Genomic DNA, 18337 nt, shown 5'->3' with positions numbered 1-18337 from the left:
CTCGACCTCTTAGCGCTATCGCCTTTTGCACTTAATGCGCCTTTTATTCGAGTGTTTTCCCGCGCGTTAATTACGTTGGTTTTTCTCTTTTGTAAATTAGCCCGATACGATCTGTGTGTCTTGGCAAACGCCCCGCGGCGCAGCAAGCGGAGCCTTTGCAGCTGATCGCTGTTTGCTTTGCCGAGCCGCTTGGGTTTCGCCGGTCCGGGCTGGCTCCAATCGGAGATTGGATTTGGATATTGAGTTAGCCGGAGGGAAGCGGAGCCTGGCGGGCTTCCTCCGGGCGCGAACGGGAGAGCTGCTGGCCGCTCCCGAGCTGATTTTTCGCGGGGAGCTGATTTCTTTTTTTAAGCCGGCGGAGGGAAAAACCGCGGCTGATAGGTTACCCCGTTTGCAGTAACAACTCGTCCTCGGACTATAGCCGATATTCAGAGCTGCCCACCCTAAAAACCCCGATCCCTTCTGCAGCGGGTTACCCGAGGCAGGTGGAAAACACAGGCGCCCGCCGACGCTAATAAAGAGCCGGCGTCAGCAATTTGCAGGGGACCAGCGTGCTCAGGTGGGGATGGACTTTAAGCTGCTTTGATTTGCTTAATACACGGCCAGATGGGAGTGGAGGTGCAGTGCGGCGCGGGAAAGTGCTCGCCGGCGTTCGGTCGCGGCCATGTACACGCTAAGCGCCCTGATCGGGCTCTCCGTGCACGCCTGGCTCCGAGGAAACCTGAAGCGGAGGGAGGAAGGGGACCGCCGGTTCGGGAGGGTCCGCCAGGGCCCGCAGGTGAGGGACGGAGTGGGCGCCGTGGCAGAGCCGTTCGCACGCCGAGCGAACCCGAAAGCCGCCTCCGGATGGCACGGTTTTGTGCGCCAGCTCCGTGCTGGGTTAATCTTAACGCGCCGCTTTCCAGCGAGGCTAATTAAGCGGTGCCTTTGCTCCGGCGGCATTGCTTCAGGAGCAAGTCGCTGGAAGGAGATATCTAAATTAAACATTTTTAGTCCCGGAAGCTCCCGCTTCGAGCTTGCATTGCAATATTTGCAAACTGTAGCCAGGTCGCTGCCACGAAAGCGGCCGCCCGCAGGGAGCAGAGCGGCGATGCCGCAGCAGCCGGCAGAGAGGGATTTTCCTTTGCAGGTCCCTGTTTTGAGTGACCGCCGATGGGAAACGCCTGGTGCAGGGGACTTCAATTCACTTTTCTCATCCTGCTCCCCTCGCGCTGATCTCGGAGATATGCCCCAAAAATAAGGGTGCGGGCGCACTCCTGCTTGCAAACGCCAGCTACATCTTTGCAGGCGATGCTGAGTACGGTGCTCCGAGCCAGCGGTAGAGCCGTGAGACGCGCCGTGGCTTCGTATTCACCGTGCACGCACTGGGAACGTGTTTTCCCCGTGTTTTCCTTTCCTCATTTTTTAACGGGTTCAATAAATTGCTCTAAAAAGCGATCGATCCGGCCAGGTCCGCAAGGCTCTGCAGAGCAGCCTCGTAAAACCGTCCCGAGCGCCGGCGGCGAAGCGCCGGCTGCGGGCCGCAGCCGCATCCATTATGGATAGGCGGCGTAAATAATGCACGGGAGGATAACGTTTCCGTCCTGCCCGTGAGCTTCGGGGCTTAAAAAAAAAAAAAAAAAAAAAACTGCCAAACGCTGTATCCTGCTGCGACGTGCGCCACTGCTTAGCCGGGGGAGGAAAAGGAGCGCAAACAGGCGACGGTTGCAAAATCGCCCCGGAGGGGGCACGCGAAAATGTAGAGGTGAGGAGCCGGTGGCAGGCACCGCGTTGGTTTGGGGCCGCGGGAAGGGTTCCCCGTCGCCGCTAAAGGCTCTGCCAACCTCGGTGCGTATTTTTTTTTTTAAGGTGATTGCTGCTGCTGCAGGAGTAGCCTTAAGGCTCTTCTCCAGCACCCTGATGCTTGCGTCTCGCAGCCAGGAGGAGCAAAGGGCTCCAAGACACCGGCAGACCCGGCCTTGGAGGAGCCAACGAGCGGCAGGGGGTCGGGAAGTGCTAAGGGCAGGAGAGGGGGGCACATTTTTGCCAGGCCTCTTTACCTCCCCCCCTTTCCCTCTAAGGGGTTGTACAGGTGGAGGTTAAATACTCGCTGGGGCAGAGCGGCTGGCTAGCCCATTGCTGACATTTCCCTTAAGCCACCAGGAAAGGAGGAGCAAGGGGCGGCCAGGATTTCCAGCGGCGCCTCGAGCTAAATACCCTGGCGATGGATGGAGGGCCGGGGAGCGTTTCGCCCGGGGAACCAGCACGCGGACTCTGCGGATGCATCCATTCCGATAGCAAAAAAAAAAAAAAAAAAAAGAAAAAAAAAAAAGAAAAGATAAAAAAGAAAAGAGAAATTCCTGCGGGCGTTGCTGCCGGTGCAGCAGTGCTGAGCGGGTTATCGTGCCTGGCGCTTCCATCCCGCCAGCACGGTTACTTATTTATTTATTCCACACCCTTCCCCCCCCTGCAGCTCATAAATTAAGCCAACGACCATGCAGGATTGCGGGTGCTGCTGGAGTCCGCAAGGTAACCCGTCACGTACCCGCGCTGTCGGGAACGCAGCCGAGTGAGCGGCGTGGGGAAGAGAGGATATTTATGCAAATCGGACGTGACTGAACATTTCATGTCTCTGCAGACTCGGTAGCGGCACCAGAGCTGTGTGTGCTGCATAAGGTGCATATGAGTTGCTCCCCCCTGCTGCTGGCAGCAGATTTATTATGCTTTAGCCCAGCCTCAAGCTCTGGTATAATTTTAAGCAGAGGAATGGCGTGGTTATATATAGCGAGGGGTATGGGGAAGCTTTTTCCAGCCCACGTGGCTGCCGGCGCTCGGCAAGGCACGGGAAGCCCCGCGGCTGTCGCTCGCGTTTCCACGTACGGCTTTGGGATGAGACGCCGCTCGAGTCTCCCTTGCCCAAGGAAAGGGTTCTGCGAAAGGTAACGCAGGGAGAGGCGTCGGGGCCGCGAGCGCCGGCGGCGCGCAGAGGGGCTAGCGGAGGGCGCCCGCGCTCGGCCGCGGGGGAGCAGCCCGGTTAGGGCGAAGGGCTGGAGCCGCGGCAGAAAACGGGCCGGCAGCGGCGAGCGCGGCAAAGGCTCGGCCGCAGTTTTCCCTTCCCGCGGTCGCTTCTCTTCCGGCCCCGCCGGCCCACGGAGCCGGCGATGCAGGGGAGCCGAGCCAGCTCCGGGGGCTCGTTTTTGCTCTTCGAGCCGCTCTGAGCGCCGGGAAGCGCCGGGATGGAGCCGGAGCTGAGCGAGGGAGGCTGAGGCCCGCTTCCGCGGCGGGTCTGGGCGCCCGCCTCGGTGGCGAGCCCCGGCCCCGTGTCGGCGGGCGGGCAGCACGGTGCCAGCCGCGGGCAGATGGGAGCGAGCTGTCGGCACGTGGGTGCCTGCTGCAGCCGCAGATGCCGATTTACATTTTGTTGCGGCAAATATCCGGTATTGCCAGTTAATTACCATTAACAAAGCATGAGTAACGTGCGTCTCCCAAATCAGAGCTTAACATAATAATTAGATGTGTGCTATAGACAGCTAGATATAAATCCGGCACAGGAAATGTATATAAATTCATCTAAAACAGGACCTTTAACTCAGGAATACAGGAGCCTTTCCATTTGCTTCCAGAAAGCCTCCCGAGCGGTCTCCAGCCATCTTTTCCTGCTTTCTTCACATCCCCGGGGTAGAAATAGTTTTCCCTGGCAGCTCCGCGTCTCAGAGCCACCTCCGGAGCCCGGGGCTCTCGGCAAACCACCCGGACGGGGGGAAGGGGAGGGGATTGGGGGGACGAGGGGGGGGGGTTGGGGGTTTCCATGGCAACGAGCACCGGCGGGGCGGAGCGGCTCATTTCCGTTGCCGAAGCCGCCCGGGGCGGGGGGAGCCGCCGCCGCCGCGGCTGCACCGGGCGCGGAGCCCCTGGGGCGGGCGGAGGTCAGGGCCGGCACCGGCAGCGCGGGGCGAGCTGCCGGGAGCAGAGGCCGGAGCTGCCCGGGGGAGGGCCCAGCCCTAAAGTTTTGGGAGAAAAAAATAATAATAATAAATCACGTCCAGCCTTTGGAGGAGTCTAGAAAGGCTGCAGAGCCGAGTAAATTAATTGCAGGCACGGTTTATATAACGTCCGCCGGGTGCGTTTAGCAAGCTTAGTATTTTCTTTCTTTCTTTCTTTTTTTTTTTTTTTTTTTTTTTTTTTGTCTTATCCTAAAAACGATGCAACTTTACGTGGGATTAGGGAGCGAGCCGGGGACGCTCCTGCCGTCCCGGGTGGCTACGAGACGGTCGCCCGGGCTTTCAAATACCCGCGGCTCGACCGCGAGGCAGCCGGCAACGCCCGTCTTTGCGCTTCGTCCGCAGGCGCCGAGCGGCCGCCGCGCTTGGCCCCCCCGCGCCGTGAGCGCGCCCCGCGGGACCTGCGAGCTGCGGCCGGCCGCGGGCCGCGAAGGGGCCGCGGCGGCGGGTGAGTGCGGCGGGGCGGCGCGGCGCGGCGCGGCTCGGCTCGGCGCGGCTCGGCCCGGCCCGCCCGGGCAGGCTCGGCCTCCTTTGCTCCCGCCCCTCGGTCGCGCTGCCGAGGAGAACCAGCAAGCCCGCATTTTTCGCATTGCTTTCCAGATGTCAGAGCTGAAGCGGCGAGAAACGGATTCGGGAGCCGGCGCGTAGGTAACCGGGGGGGGCTGAGCACCCGCGGGCGCCTCCGCTGTGCCCCGGCCGCAGCGTCGCGCTGGCTGGCAGCCCCCTTTTGGGGCAGCAGCCCCCTTTTGGGGCAGCAGCCCCGGGGAGGGGCGGGGGGGGAAGGTTAAAATTGAACACGCACGGAGGAAAGCAGAGGGAGGTGTGCTGGCCTCGCTGGTCCTTCGTGCCGGCCCCCCCCGGGAGGGTTCGCCACGCCACGCCACGCCACGCCGCGTGGGTGAGCTCGGCCGAACGCTCGCTGCCGCCGTGTTTTGCAGCCGGGCTGCTTGTCGAAACCTGCTCGGGAGGCGGCAGCCGTTACCACCTCCGTCACCGCCGGGCGCTTCCCGGCGGCGCCAGGGTCACCGGCGGGATAATGTGGGGAGGGAGGGTGCTGCATGCTGGATTTCTTTTTTTTTTGAAAAAAAAAAAAAAAGAAAAAGGGGAAAAAAAAAACAGGTTAAAAACGCCTGGGCGGTTTGGGCTCTGTGGCTGTTGGCTTTGACGTTTTGCATTCCTGAGCGCTGGCAGCAGCAGCTTCTCCGCGGGCTGCTTCCTCCCTGGCGCTGGGAGGCTGCTCCGGCTGGCAGCCACCGCGGCCGGGCCTTGGCGAGGCGGCAGGACTGGTCGGCGGCGGCGATGCCGAAAACGGGGTTTCCTCGCTGCTCGCCCTCCGCCCCGTGGCCCGGGCGCATTCCTTCCTCGTTAGGTGGCCGGCGACGAGCCCGGGGATGGCGGCCACTGCGGTTTCCTCCCCTCTCGATACCCAGAGGGGAGAGGGAGCTGAAGAAATGGCCCGTGCTCGGCTCGGCTCGGCTCAGCTCGCCCGCCAGGCTCTGCGCGCGCTGCTGAAACGCTGAGCTTTCCGCGACGCGGACGGGGTGACACCCGCAGTCCGGTTTTGGCACCGTGCGTGCATATCCCTGGTGGGCCCGGGCAGCTGGCAGTGGAAACCTCCCGCGGAAGTCGCTTGCTCTACAAGACTTTTGGCCCGTCAAATCTTCAAATTGGGGCTGGTGCCAGGGCGAGCGCGGCGGGGACGGGATCGCCGTGGGGACGGGATCCCGGTGGCCGGTGTCCCAGGCACGGTGGTTCGCCCTGAGCCCGCAGCCAGGGAGAAAGCTCCTCGAGATGCTGGTCGCCTTCCGTTCGGCCCAAAGGGTGTGAGAAGGGCCACTCCGGAAGGGCTCAGCTCTCTAATTCGCATCGCAAATGCTTTTAATAAGCGTTGTGAGCTGAGCTTGGCAGGTCTCAGCTGCCTCGGCTCCGGGGCTGGACCACAGCTGGGTTTCTCGCTCTGCTCCTCTCCGTGGCCTCGGGGCGCGGGCAGAAATATCCGTGGTTGAGACGGCGTCGAGGGTGCACGGACTCGGCGGCGGCGACCTGGGCGGTGCAGCGGCGGTTTTTGCTCTGTCTCAGGCCGTGGGCAGGATCCCTTCATCAGTGGGAGTGGGGAGGACTCCTCTGCTCCGGTTCCCGTGCTACTCCAGCCTAAAATCCTCGGCGTGAGCTGGCCGGAGGCTGCAGGTCCGCACAGTCTCTGCCTGACCCTCCAGGTAAGAAGCGCTTGATCCAGCAGCGATGTTGCTGGGGAACCAAAACCGTGCTGCTCTCTCCGTCGATACCCGGTGGGGACTGGCCGCGAGCACCCAGGCTTGCGCCCGAGGAGCCCTCCAGCTGTGTCACCTGAATTTTATACCTGGCCAGGGTGCGGGGCGCGTTGGCATGCGCATTCCTGCTGTTGTGCCTCGGCTGCTTGGACCTGGATCAGCTGATTGCCAGGTTTTAGCGCCGCGGTTTTGTTTTTTTGAGCGGTTTCCCCCCCTCCTCTAATGGCGTGATTCCTTCTGTTCCCCGCTCTGCCCCTTGCAGTGTCTCAGGTTTTAAGGGTACCCAAGCTGCAGGGCCGTTCGCTGCGGCTTTTCTTGACTCCTGCAAGGAGCAGGAGGGCGATGCGCAAACGCGCTGCCTCGGGGCCGGGGCCGCGGGTGGGCACGCCAGGCGGGACAGGTTACGGCAGGGGACAGTGGCGGGACACCTGGGTGCCGGTTACATCGCTGCTGCAGGCAAATCGTTTAAACTCTGCTCCTTGGAAAGGAAGGAAAACACCTCGTTAGCTAGTGCTAGCCTTAATGAATTCCCATCAGCAAAAGCCTTCTAGCATTTCAAACGAAAGGCACCTGAGAAACGCAGCTTCTCCGGTCTTCGGCTGCTCCCTGTGGCTTGTGCTGCCTCCTCCTCCTCCTCCTCCTCCTCCCCCCAAACTGCGTTCAGAGACGTTTTGCTTGTGATGGGTATTCGCCAGCTCGCCTGAGACCTGTTTCTTTGCCATTGCTCGCCAGTGCAACGATGCCACGTGCTCCTAGATAAGATACAAGTAAGAAAAGGCCCTTTTGACCGGGGTAGGGAGGGATCATGGAGCCTGAGCTAATGAGCGGCTTACGTTTTGGAGAGCATGCCGCTGGCGCTTTTCTGCTGTAGGAAAAAACAGATTGTTTTTTTTTTTCCCCTGTGCAAGCATAGAATTACAGAACAGATGTGTGCATTTTTGACCTTCCCTGTATTCCTCTCCCTTCTTCCCGACTTACGCTAAGATCTCCTGGAACAAGGTGCAATGGTCCTTGAAGGGTTGCAGAGAGCCAGCGTCTGGGTCCTTGGCAGCTAAGTGGGACAAGCAACGTGAAACCTGCAGGGAGGAATAACTCTGTGGTGGGGTAGAGGAGCGCCGTGATTTTAACGCTCCCTCCTTGGCTCTGATTTGCTCTGTCCGATTTAATTCTGGCTACGCTCGTTTTTCTTCCCCTTTCTCAGCAGCCTTGCTCCGACCCTCCTGACTGCAGTGACAAAACCACCCAGCGCGTGAGGACTGGGTCACTGCCCGGCACCGTGACCACATCATTTTTTTTTTGGTCTTTTCCTCTTTTTATATTAAGCCTCGGGTGTGGTGTTTTTTTTTTTTTTTTTTTTTTTTTTCCTCTCCTCTGCCACCTCCCTCCCTGGTCCGTCCCTTCCGAAACGCTCCGGGAGACGCCGGGTGCGCGGAGGGAGCGCGCACCCGCCGATCCCCCCGCGTGCCCGGCACGACGTCCCACGCTGCTGCTCTTCTCGTCCCGTGCAGGAGGCGACGGGCGAGGACGCCCGGCCGCGCCGCGAGGACGCCCGGCCGCCGGCAGCCCCCGCGATGAGCGTTGAGAAACCAGGTACCGGCGGGAGCTGGACGGGGGGTGGTGGCCGGGAAGGGGGTTGTGCGGGGGCGCTCGGCAGAGCCGACGCGCGCGGGGTCCCCGGCCGGAGGCAGGGCGGCAAAAAACAACGGCGACGACGAAAAAAATCAGCGGGCGCTTCTGAAAATCCTGCCGCGTGGTCCGTGCTCGTGCCCAGGAGCGCGAGCTGTGACGAAGCGCGAGCAGAAGTGCAGAGCTGACCCTAGTTTGGTATTTATTTTTTTTTTTTTTGCCCTCTCTGCTGGCTCCTGGACCGTTTTAAGCGCGGGGAGAGCACGTCTGCTTCGTGCCCGCGTGTTTTAAAACCGAAGGCACGGCTATTTGCGGCTCCTGGCGTTACGGACGTCTTTGCAGAAAGCGGGCAGCAGCGGCTGTGGCAGGCAGCCAAATAATTCCCGGCGTCACCTTTCGCCGTCCGGGACCTCGGGACGCTGCCGCTGGCCGTGGACTCAGGGCAGGGCGGGAGAAGGGGCCGGCTCCGGGGGCGCCGAGGGGCTCTTCCCACCGCCGTGCGAATGAGTCAGGACCAGCTTGGGTTTTTTTTTTCCTTTTCTTTTTCTTTCTTTTTTTTTTCTGGGATTGGGGAACTACTGAATAATTTAAGGATTAATTCTGTAGGCTCTGATGTATGGCCAGGTAGGCCTCCGTGAGCCCCAGCGACTATAAAGCACACACAAAAAAAACATGTTTAAGATGCTATTAGGCAAGTTGTAAAGCCGAGCGTAGAAGATGAGGCAATATTGCTGTTCAGGGTACCCAGATAATTTTAATTTGGCTTCCATTCTATTTGTGTGCTATGATGCAGCCTTTAATAACATGGTCACATACCATCTTTCCCCAAGCACCTGCTCATTCAGAAAAAAGGATATTGGGCTCTGGGGATGAATCAGAGTGATGTAGTAAAAGCAGTTGTGTGAGCGAGGCGGCAGCGCCGTGGAAAACAGAGCATCTCGTCACGTAATTGGGCTGTGTCATAACACATACGTGCACGGCCAGCCTCCCCATCTGCTGAAAGCTTGGCTTCCTAGCCATGTTCTTAGACATCTTGGTGTGATGTTGCTTCCTACAATTTCAAAATGTGCAACACAAAAAAAAAAACCCGCCCCAGCAGATACTCTGCTTTATGGCGTGAGATACCCAGCGTCTCTGCTGGCGTCTGCAGATCTGCTGCGGCATCTGCTGAAGCTGCAAATGTTAGCCGGGTGGTTGTTGCCTCCAGAACCCGTCCAGGGAAGGAATGGGACGTAGCGTTAGCGCGCGTTGAGCTGTTTTGAGGGTGGAGGACCGATACGGGATGCTGGGCTGGTCCCCGATAGTTCCTCCCGAGCCATCGCGTGTGGGCAAGTTAGATGCAACCGCAAAGAAGACCTGTCGCGGGATGCAAGGCTCTGAGCCGGCCCTCCCGCGCGCTTCGGGGTGGCTTGGACCTGGCAAGAGGCAAAGCCCCCCCGGGGCTGAGCTGCGATACTTCTGCAGGGGTGGTGGGTAGCCCCCCCAGCGCGCAATACCGGCTTCCCTGACCCGCTCTGCCTTTGCCCTTCCCGTTGCAGGTGGGAGGCTTTGCGATGGGAAACGCGCTAGCCTGCCGGGAGCGCGCCAGTTCCCGGTGATCCAGAAGATGGTCGAGTCGATGGCTCACCTGCAGAAGGAGAAGCTGCGGCTGCAGCAGGAGCTGCTGACTCTGCAGGAGAAGCTCTCTGCCCGGGAAAACGAAGAAATTGCTGTGTCTGTCCAGCTGCAAGGCCAGGTATGGCATGGGCAGGGCAGAGGGGGGAAGAAGAAAGGCACGGTCGAGGTTTCCAGGTGAAAATTGAGGCTCGGTTTGAGTGCTCGCTGCGTTTTGAATGCGCTTGCCTGCAACGCCTGAGGCAACGCTGCTAGCGAGGGCCGCCTCCAAAAGGCGCTTAGGACCTGGGCGAGCAGCGCGGAGGAGCGTCTGCTCCGCCGGCCTGCTGTGGTCGGCTCGGACGCCTGGTAGCGAGAGCAGGGAGCCGGGAGCCGGAGCGTTGGGAGCCCCTCTCGGGGCTGCCCGCTGGGCCGAGCAGCCTCGCGCCTTCCCTGCGACGGCTGTAATCGCCAAACTGACGTTACTGTGACGCTGCAGCAACGCTGGCAAAACGCTGCCAGGCCCCTCGAGGTGAGGTGGCCTGGAAGGACTGGGCATCGCGGGCTCGGCAGAGCTGGAAGCAGAGCTCCGGGGCAAATGTCGGTCCTCCCCCCCGCCCCCCGTGCAAGAGAGATCTGTCAGAATAAGCTCGTAAAATAAATTAGTCTTAGCGACTTTCAAAAGTCGGGAAGTAAAACGCGAATGTTGCAGAGTGTCGCCGCTTAAGGAGGAAGCGGTGGAGGGAGTGGATTGCGCCGAGTGGAGGCTAACAGATGCTTGAGCTGGTCCGCAAACCTTGCCTTGCCTTGGAGGACAACCCCCCTTTTTCAACCCCTACAAGCGAAACCCCAGAGCGTTTACTGTAACTCTGCGGACGCATCTCTCGGTGCAAGGACCTTTTCGCTTGCAGGGAGGCTGAAGTACAGGCTGCTGGTAAAAGGATTTGCATGTGGATGTTGTGGGAGCTGTTATAGTCAGGTTTTGCTTGTTCCACTGGTGGCAAAAAGGTGGCTGTAGTTGTCCTGGATTCGGTCGATACAGTCTGCGTGACACAACCCGGAGCGCAGGCAGGATCCGGCCCTCCGGGAGCCGGCGGCAGCTAGCTGGGGACTGCCCGGCGCCGGGACCGGCCTCGGCCGGGAACGAGACCCGAGCCGGGGCTGCAGAGCCTGGCGGGGTGGCACCTCGCGCCCGCCGGAGCCGCCGGAGAGCCCCTTTCCCCTCCGGAGAGCGGGATCGGGCCAGAGGGGCCCAGCGAGGCGCAGGTAGGGCCGGGAGCGGCATCCCGGACGGCGCTTTCGTGACGCTCGGCGAGGGAACGGCTCTGTTTTCCAGCCGGGCTCGTAGCCCTGAGCGCGGGAAGCTCGTCTTGCGCGCCGTGCCGGGGCCGCCCGCCGCGCCGGCAGCTCCGCCAAGGAGTGGCTTAATTACCACTGCTAATTAATTGCAGCACGATGCGAGCGCGTTTGCATTTGTTATAAATCAGCAGTTCCTAAATTAGGGACCGCTGAAGCCTGGTCGTTTGTGAAAGCCCGGCTACGCAGATGGGGCGATACCCTGCTCCTGGTTTCGGGAGGGGGCGGATGGAGTCGCCCGCGCCGCCCTTCTCCTCCTCCGCGCGCCGGGAGAGGGGAAGCGCCCGAGTCCCACGGCGCGAGCGGGGATTTAACCGGGAGGGAAGCGCGGGGCTTTCCCGCGGAAGGGGCCTGGGACGAGGCCGGCGCCTTCGGCGAGGCGGCGAGCCCGCGGGCGACCGCTGCGACGGAAAACCCAGCGGTTCCCGCGCCACAGCTGTCGCGGCAGCCGCAGCAGTTAATTGGAATAGCTGCAGTCGTCTTTTTCTCCGCAGCCTCCCTGCCGTCTGCAGCAGGCGGGGAAGGAGCAGAGATGCAAACCAAAGGTAGCTCGTGAAAAAAAAAAAAATCCCCCCAGGATTGCTAAAATCCACCTGGTTTTGCAAGGAGGGCAGCCCCGTCCAGGCGGTGGGCAGATGTCTCGTGCAGAGGGGTGGTTTGGCTGGGAGCATCCTCCCGTGACACTTCGACTTCTGCTCACCCTCCTTTATCCAAGGCAACTTTCCTAGAGAGAAAAAAGCAACAACAAAAGAGCAGGCAAAGCAGAGCCCTGTTGCAAGGGCAATGAGGAGCTTTGGGCTCTTTAAACACAACTGTGGATAGGTTTTTTTTTATTATTATTTTATTTTATTTTATTTTTTCCTCCGGAGCAGATGTTACTTCTTTAGGAACGGTTGCTGCTAATACTCGAGGTGGATAAATTATACCTGCGGGATAACTGAGAAACAAGCCTTTCATTAACGCTCGTTTTAATCAGCTCGCGTGAATCAGGCTCTCGCAGAACATTAAGGTGCAGCGAAGGCGCGATCCAGCGCTTCTGGAGGAGAAACGTTTCTCGGAGCAGGGTTGGAGGCGGGGGAAGCAGGGCAGGGAAAGGTCGAGCGCTGGGATGTTGGGGTGAGGAGTTCCCGCGGTGCGGTCGGGGGCTCCGCGGAGACCTGCACGGGGAGGGAATAAAGCACTGCCGGGAACGATTCCCTGCCGCTCCGCGGTAAGGGAACGGGATGGTCTCCTCTTTTCCCTTGGGATCTTTTCCGTGGTGCGAGTCTCCTCGCGAGCCCGCTGGCTAACCCCGCCTGCGTTGACAGGTTGAAAATTTGAAGGCGAATCTCCTGGATCAAGCCGAGGAAATCAGCAGACTCCGCTCGGAGCTGGTGAGCTCTTGGAGGCCGAGCCTTTCCCCCGCGGGAGGTTTTTGTCGTGGTCTGGGCCGTTCGATGCGCGAGCAGAGGGATTTTTGCAGGACAGGGCAGCGTGGTCACCAGGCTATTTTTTTTTTTTTTTTTTTTTTTTTTTTTTTTGTCTTCCCCCGTCCCCGTCGCCATCCTTCGCGCTCGCAGGGCGGCACGGACCTGGAGAAGCACCGCAACCTGCTGGCGGCGGAGAACGAGCGTTTGCGGCAGGAGATGAAGGCCTGCGAGGGCGAGCTGCGGGCGCTGCGGCAGCAGCAGGCGCCGTGCCGGGCCTGCGAGCACGTCCAGGTGGGTGAGCCGGCGGCGGTGCCCGGAGCCGCGCCGGGCGACGGCGGCCTCGGCTCCACGGATTTTTTTTTTTTTAATTTTTTTTTTTATTTTTTTTTTTTGGCCTGGCAGGAGAACGGCAGGCTGCAGGAGCGGCTGGCGCAGCTGCAACGGGAGATGGAGGAGGCGCGGGCCAAGCTCTCCGAGCTGGACCTCGAGGTGCAGCAGAAGACGAACCGGCTGGCCGAGGTGGAGCTGCGGCTGAAGGACTCGCTCGCCGAGAAAGCCCAGGAGGAGGAGCGGCTCAGCCGGCGCCTGCGCGACAGCCAGGAGACCATCGCCAGCCTCAAGTCGCAGCCCCAGCAGGTCAAGGTGAGCTCCGTGGGGCGGCGTGCTTGGTGCCCCACCTCCCGGGGGTGTCACTCTGGCCCAAACGGAAGGGATGTCCTCTCCTGGCCATCAGGGGCGTGCGAGGGAGCTGGGGCTCGTGATGCTGCCAGCTGGCTGATACGCTTGGCCCCAAGAACATCGCCAAAATCTTTGTGAATTCACTCCTCCGGGTCCCTGCCGGGCGCCGTTGGCCGCTCCGCACCCCAGCGTTTCATGTCTGGGCTGTTTCCACCCAGTACATCATCAAAACGGTGGAGGTGGAGTCGTCCAAGGCGAAGCAGGCGCTGTGCGAGAGCCAGTCCCGAAACCAGTACCTGCAGGAGCAGGTGGGGATGCAGAGGCAGGTGCTGAAGGAGATGGAGCAGCAGCTGCAGAGCTCGCAGAAGACAGCCGTGCAGCTCCGTGCGCAGGTACGTGGGGCGTCGCGGGAGCTGCGCAGCCCCCCAGCTCGCGGCAAGCGCGCGCCGGCAATGCGTTGCTGACGCTCTTCCCCGCTGGAGCTGTGCTTGCCGCGCGTTTGCCTCCGCCGCCCGGATGCCTGAACGCAGCCGCGCCGGTTAGAGCCGGGCGCCCGGCGCAGCCTCACCGCCCGCCTGCTCCCCTCGCCAGATCACGATGTACGAGGCCGAGCTGGAGCGGGCGCACGGGCAGATGCTGGAGGAAATGCAGGCCATGGAGGATGAGAAGAACCGAGCTATCGAAGAGGCGTTTTCCCGCGCTCAAGTGGAGATGAAGGCGGTGCACGAGAACTTGGCAGGTGAGGGAGGCAGCAGGTCCGTGCGCTTGCAGCCGGCTCCGCGTCCCCTGGGAAGCGCCCCGGCTCGGAGGCTGGGATCTCTCCGGCCTCCGCCCAGCGCCGGGGGGGACACGCGCCTTGTGTTCACAGGGGTTCGGACCAACCTGCTCACGCTGCAGCCGGCGCTCCGCACCCTCACCAACGACTACAACAGCTTGAAGCGGCAGGTCCGCGACTTCCCCCTGCTCCTCCAGGAGACCCTGCGGAGCGCCAGGTCGGAGGTGAGGCCCCCTGCAGATGCCCCACGGGCAGCGCGGAGGAGCTGGAGGCAACATCCTCTGCCCTTTCCAATTCCACGGGAGGACGGAGCGGTCCGGAGCTGGGAGGGCTGAGATGGCCATGCCAAGGGTTTTGTCCACCTCCTGTCTTGCTCAGATCGGACAAGCCATCGAGGAGGTAAACAGCACCAACCGGGAGCTCCTGAGGAAGTACCGCAGGGAGCTGCAGCTCCGCAAGAAGTGTCACAACGAGCTGGTGCGGCTCAAAGGTGTGTGGGAGATGCTGGCAGCACCTCCTTGGTCATCTCTGGGCCAGCTGTCCGCCTCTGGGGGTCTGGGGCTGTGCTGGGGCAAGATGGTCAAGCAGGTTGTGTTCGGCCCACGTGTTTGACAGCGCTTGTGAAGACAGTGGGATTACCCAGGGGTGAGAGGATGGACCATGGACCTGAGTAGGTCTCTGCTTTGCTCCTACAGGCAATATCCGTGTGTTTGGGCGAGTCCGTCCCATAATGAGGGAGGACGGGGAAGGCGCGGAGGCAGCCAATGCGGTGACGTTCGACCCTGACGACGACGCTGTGCTGCACCTAATGCACAAAGGGAAGCAGGTGTCCTTTGAGCTGGACAAGGTCTTTCCCCCGCGAGCAACCCAGGAGGACGTAAGTCCGGCCGCGTCTGCTCCCGCCGCGCCGCTGTGGCCTGGTGAAGGAGCTGGTTGGCACCGCAGCACCCGGGGCTGCAGCGCGGAAGATGTGGGCAAAGCCTTCGTGACACTGCCCTGTCCCCAACAGGTATTTCAAGAGGTTCAGGCCCTGGTCACCTCCTGCATCGACGGCTACAACGTCTGCATATTTGCCTACGGGCAGACGGGGGCAGGCAAAACGTACACGATGGAGGTAAGGTTGCCTGGCTTTGCCTCCTTTCTCCTTCCTCGGTTTCCCGTCCTGCACCGCCCGCTGCGTCCCACGTCTCGGCGCCAGCGCTCCTCTAGACAGGGGGTCCTGGCCCAGGTGGTGGCCCGGGCCCTACGTGGCTAAGCGGCAGTCCCAAGCCCAAACAAATGGTAACGGGGCTTTCTCGATTTCACCTCCTTTCCTCTCCGACCCGTTAGGGAACGTCTGCGAACCCAGGCATCAACCAGCGGGCCCTGCAGCTGCTCTTCGCCGAGGTGCGGAGCAAGGCGGCCGACTGGGACTACGCCATCACCGTCAGCGCGGCCGAGATCTACAACGAGGCGCTCAGGTAGCGCCCGGCGAGCGTGAGCTTGGGCGCGGGAGCGCTCGCCGCCCCTCCGCCTCGGCGGCGGGCAGCGCCGGCGCCGCGGAGGCCCTGCCGCACAGCGCTCCCTTGGCTGTACGCTTTGTCCCCGGCGCTCTGGGCCGCGCGTTTGGCCCTGTGATTTTTTTTTTTCCCCCCCTCCTTTTCCCACCGCCAGCCGTCCGTCCTTTGCAAGCGCTCGGCTGGGATTGCTCCCGCTCCCCGCCTCTTCCTCGGCTTCCTTCGGCTCGCACGGCTCCTTGGCCGTGCCAAGGCCGTTCGAAGGGCAGCTGCGGTTGCTCCCTCTCCCGCCGCCGCCCCGGCTCCTGCCCCCTTCTTTCCCCTCGAGCGGCTTTGAAGCCGCCGCACGGAAGGGGTCCGCCTTTCTGCTCTGCCGCGGGCCCTCTGGCCGTTATATTTAGAAATGGTAAACGAGGAGCTCGGGGAATGAGAACCATTCGCCTTCGCTGCCCGCCCCTCCGCCCGGACGGTGGCGGGAGGGGGGCGGCGATCCCGAGCGGAGAAGCGCCGGCGGCAGAGCCCCGCGGAGCTAACGCAGCTGCCGGCCCCGGGGTGGGGAGGGTGGAGGGGCAGCGTCCCGTTGGGATCGTAGTAACGGAATAAGGAGAGGCGAGCGCAGCCTGGCTCGGGCGGGAGCAGGCGCCGCGCGTCCGCTCCGCGTTAGCGCGGCCCGGCGGGATCCGAGAGCCAAGTGCTATAAATAGCTTAGGGAAGAGCCCGGGAGGAAACGGCTCCTCCTGCGACCGGGTCCCGCCTGGGCTCGCTGCCCCCCCCCCCCCCCGAGCCGGCCGAGCGCCTGCGGGAGCAGCCGCCGGGGACGCAGCAGGCCTTTTGGGGGCAAAGAGAGGTGGCACCGCTGCCCGGGAGGCTCACGGGTGCCCTCGCCGCAGGGACTTGCTGGGGAAGGAACCTCAGGAGAAGCTGGAGATCAAGCTGTGTCCGGACGGCAGCGGGCAGCTCTACGTGCCCGGGCTGACCGAGTTCAGGGTGCAGAGCGTGGAGGACATCAACAAGGTGAGACCGACCGGCGGGTCCCGGGCTGCATTTCTCCGTGCATGGGTGATTGCTCCGTGCCGATTTGCGAAAATAACGGGGGCAGATGGCGGGTCTGCCGGGAGCGAGAAACGGGAGTCGCCGGTGCTTGCGGCGTTGGGAGCCTTTGCGCTGGGGAGCAGCAGCGACCAAAATAGGGCCCTGGGTGCAGCGTGACAAGCACCGTGCCGCCCGAGGAGCTTGGAAGGCACCGACTCTGGGTGCGAGCCCCCCCCTCAGGGTTTAAAAATAAGAAGGTTGGGGGCCTGGGTGGCTCTCGGGGGATTGGCAGGATACCAGGCTTCGCCCCGGCCGTCGGGTTCCTGCGTGGCGCCCGGTCTGAGCCCTGGCGGCTCTCGTCACCCCGGTGGGCGGCAGCGGGCGCGTTGCAGGGAGCTGGAGGAGGGGCGGGGGGACGCGCGGGGACTCGGCGCCTCGGCCTCCCTCGCAGGTCTTCGAGCTCGGTCACGTGAACCGGGCGACGGAGTGCACCAACCTCAACGAGCGCAGCTCCCGCTCCCACGCGCTCCTCGTCGTCACCGTCCGCGGCCTCGACCGCAGCACGGGGCTCCGCACCGCAGGTGGGCCGGGGCCGGGGACGGGGGGGCCGCCCCGGGGCCGCGCAGCCTCGCAGCCGGCTGGCCGGGCGGAGGGGTTAGTTTTGGGGGTCTCTGCTCCCTAGGGAAGCTGAACCTGGTGGACCTGGCCGGATCGGAGCGGGTGGGAAGGTCGGGCGCGGAGGGGAGCCGGCTCCGCGAGGCGCAGTACATCAACAAGTCGCTGTCGGCGCTGGGGGACGTGATCTACGCCCTGCGCTCCCGGCAGGGCCACGTGCCCTTCCGCAACTCCAAGCTCACCTACCTGCTCCAGGACTCCCTCAGCGGGGACAGCAAAACCCTCATGATGGTGCAGGTAGGGGCAGCGGGCACCCGGGGCACCGGCACAAAAAATCCACCCCCCCCCCGGATCCCCTTTGCCCTCCGGGAATTCGCCCCGGTTACCAGGGCTGCGCCGGGTTCGGACGAGGAGCGCCCCGCCGGGCGATGGGCGCGCGCCCCACGCCGCCCCCTCTCCGCAGGTCTCGCCGGCCGAGAAGAACAGCAGCGAGACGCTCTGCTCGCTCAAGTTCGCCGAGAGGGTCCGCTCCGTGGAGCTGGGCCCCGTGTCCCGCAAGGCCGAGCTGGTCTCCTGGCCCAGCCTGGAGCAGCTGGAGGTAACCGAGCCGCCGCCGCCGCCCCGCTCCCGGCCCCGGGTTGCGCCCCTGTTTCTCCGCAGCGCGTGGTCCCACGGGTGAGGGGGGGGCCGTTAGCGCGGGTGGGTGCGTCGGCGTGGGTGCGCGCCCGGGGCAGCGGCAGGCACCTACGCGCCGGGCCCCATGCGGGGTATCCGGCCCCGTCGAACGCCATCTTGCAGCGGGCCCGGCCCCTGCAGCCGGCCCGGCCCGCGGCGGTGTTGGCGCCCCGGCGCCTTCGCTCGCGCTCCGCGTCGCCCGCCGGGCCCTTGCCTCCCACCCCACCCCTCCCGTCCGCACGCAGGGCGACTCGCCGGGGGCCGCGCCGCCCGCCGCCCGCGGCCACTCGTCGCCCAGCCCGGGGCCGCCCGCCGGCCGCGCCGCCGCCGCCAGCCGCAGGAAGCTCCAGAGCTCAGGTGGGCAGCGGCGCCCGGCGGCGCTCAGGGCTGATCCGGGCCTGGCGGGCGAGCGCGGGGCCGGGGCGGGCGGGAGCGGAAGGCGGCCGGGCTCGGTGTGACTCTGCCGCCCGCTGCACCTTTCCAGGGAAGCTGAGGCCGGTGCCCGTGTGAGGGAGCCGCCCGCTTGCGCCGCCTGGACGCCACTCGAGGGAGGCGACGGCTTCACCGCTCCGGCCGCCCGCGGGGATCCGCCGGCCTCGGCCGCCCCGCCGTGCTTCTCCGGGCGGTCGGCGGCCCCGCGGCAGGGGGCTCGGGGCCCGCCGAAACCGCTGTGACGCTGCTTAAGCGTTGTCGCGTGGTTGAGACGAAAGCGTTGTTTGAAATATTTATGTCCCGTTCCGTGGAATGAAAAGTCGGGGGTGGCAGAAGCACCTGCCAGCCCCAACTCCTCCTGGTTTAGGGATCCCAAAGCCTGGAGGGCAGCGGAGGGGGG

General features: G+C 63.1%; 1 protein-coding gene across 4 annotated transcripts; it reads left to right on the top strand.

Moving 5' to 3' along the window:
• Positions 1–2872: 2872 nt before the first annotated feature.
• On the top strand, positions 2873–18114 carry KIFC3 (kinesin family member C3). Of its 4 annotated transcripts, XM_062586254.1 has the most exons (22): positions 2873–2918; positions 4326–4428; positions 4581–4628; positions 6060–6196; positions 7759–7840; positions 9415–9611; positions 12133–12198; positions 12385–12525; positions 12637–12876; positions 13131–13304; positions 13504–13651; positions 13781–13911; positions 14066–14177; positions 14383–14564; positions 14697–14801; positions 15017–15147; positions 16074–16197; positions 16667–16796; positions 16898–17127; positions 17294–17428; positions 17751–17862; positions 17990–18114. In XM_062586254.1, the coding sequence occupies exons 5-22, from the start codon at positions 7822–7824 to the stop codon at positions 18013–18015; spliced, it is 2403 nt and encodes an 800-aa protein (XP_062442238.1). In that variant the 5' UTR covers positions 2873–2918; positions 4326–4428; positions 4581–4628; positions 6060–6196; positions 7759–7821; the 3' UTR covers positions 18016–18114. The 4 variants fall into 4 exon arrangements, with proteins under 4 accessions (XP_062442238.1, XP_062442235.1, XP_062442237.1 ...); XM_062586251.1 differs by lacking the exon at positions 2873–2918 and having other exon boundaries at positions 4377–4428; positions 4581–4624; XM_062586253.1 differs by lacking the exons at positions 2873–2918; positions 17751–17862 and having other exon boundaries at positions 4383–4428; positions 17990–18083.
• Positions 18115–18337: the final 223 nt, after the last annotated feature.

This window comes from Rhea pennata, chromosome 13 (genome assembly GCF_028389875.1).
Source record: "Rhea pennata isolate bPtePen1 chromosome 13, bPtePen1.pri, whole genome shotgun sequence".
Classification (NCBI taxonomy): domain Eukaryota; kingdom Metazoa; phylum Chordata; class Aves; order Rheiformes; family Rheidae; genus Rhea; species Rhea pennata.
The sequence above is the reverse complement of the archived record's forward strand: the minus strand, read 5'-3'. Positions and strand labels throughout refer to the sequence as shown.

Coding starts and splice junctions, on each gene's coding strand:
- KIFC3 (XM_062586254.1), top strand. Junction 12,526..12,636: donor GGGCCTGCGAGCACGTCCAG/GTGGGTGAGCCG, acceptor TTGGCCTGGCAG/GAGAACGGCAGGCTGCAGGA. Junction 14,178..14,382: donor CGAGCTGGTGCGGCTCAAAG/GTGTGTGGGAGA, acceptor TTGCTCCTACAG/GCAATATCCGTGTGTTTGGG.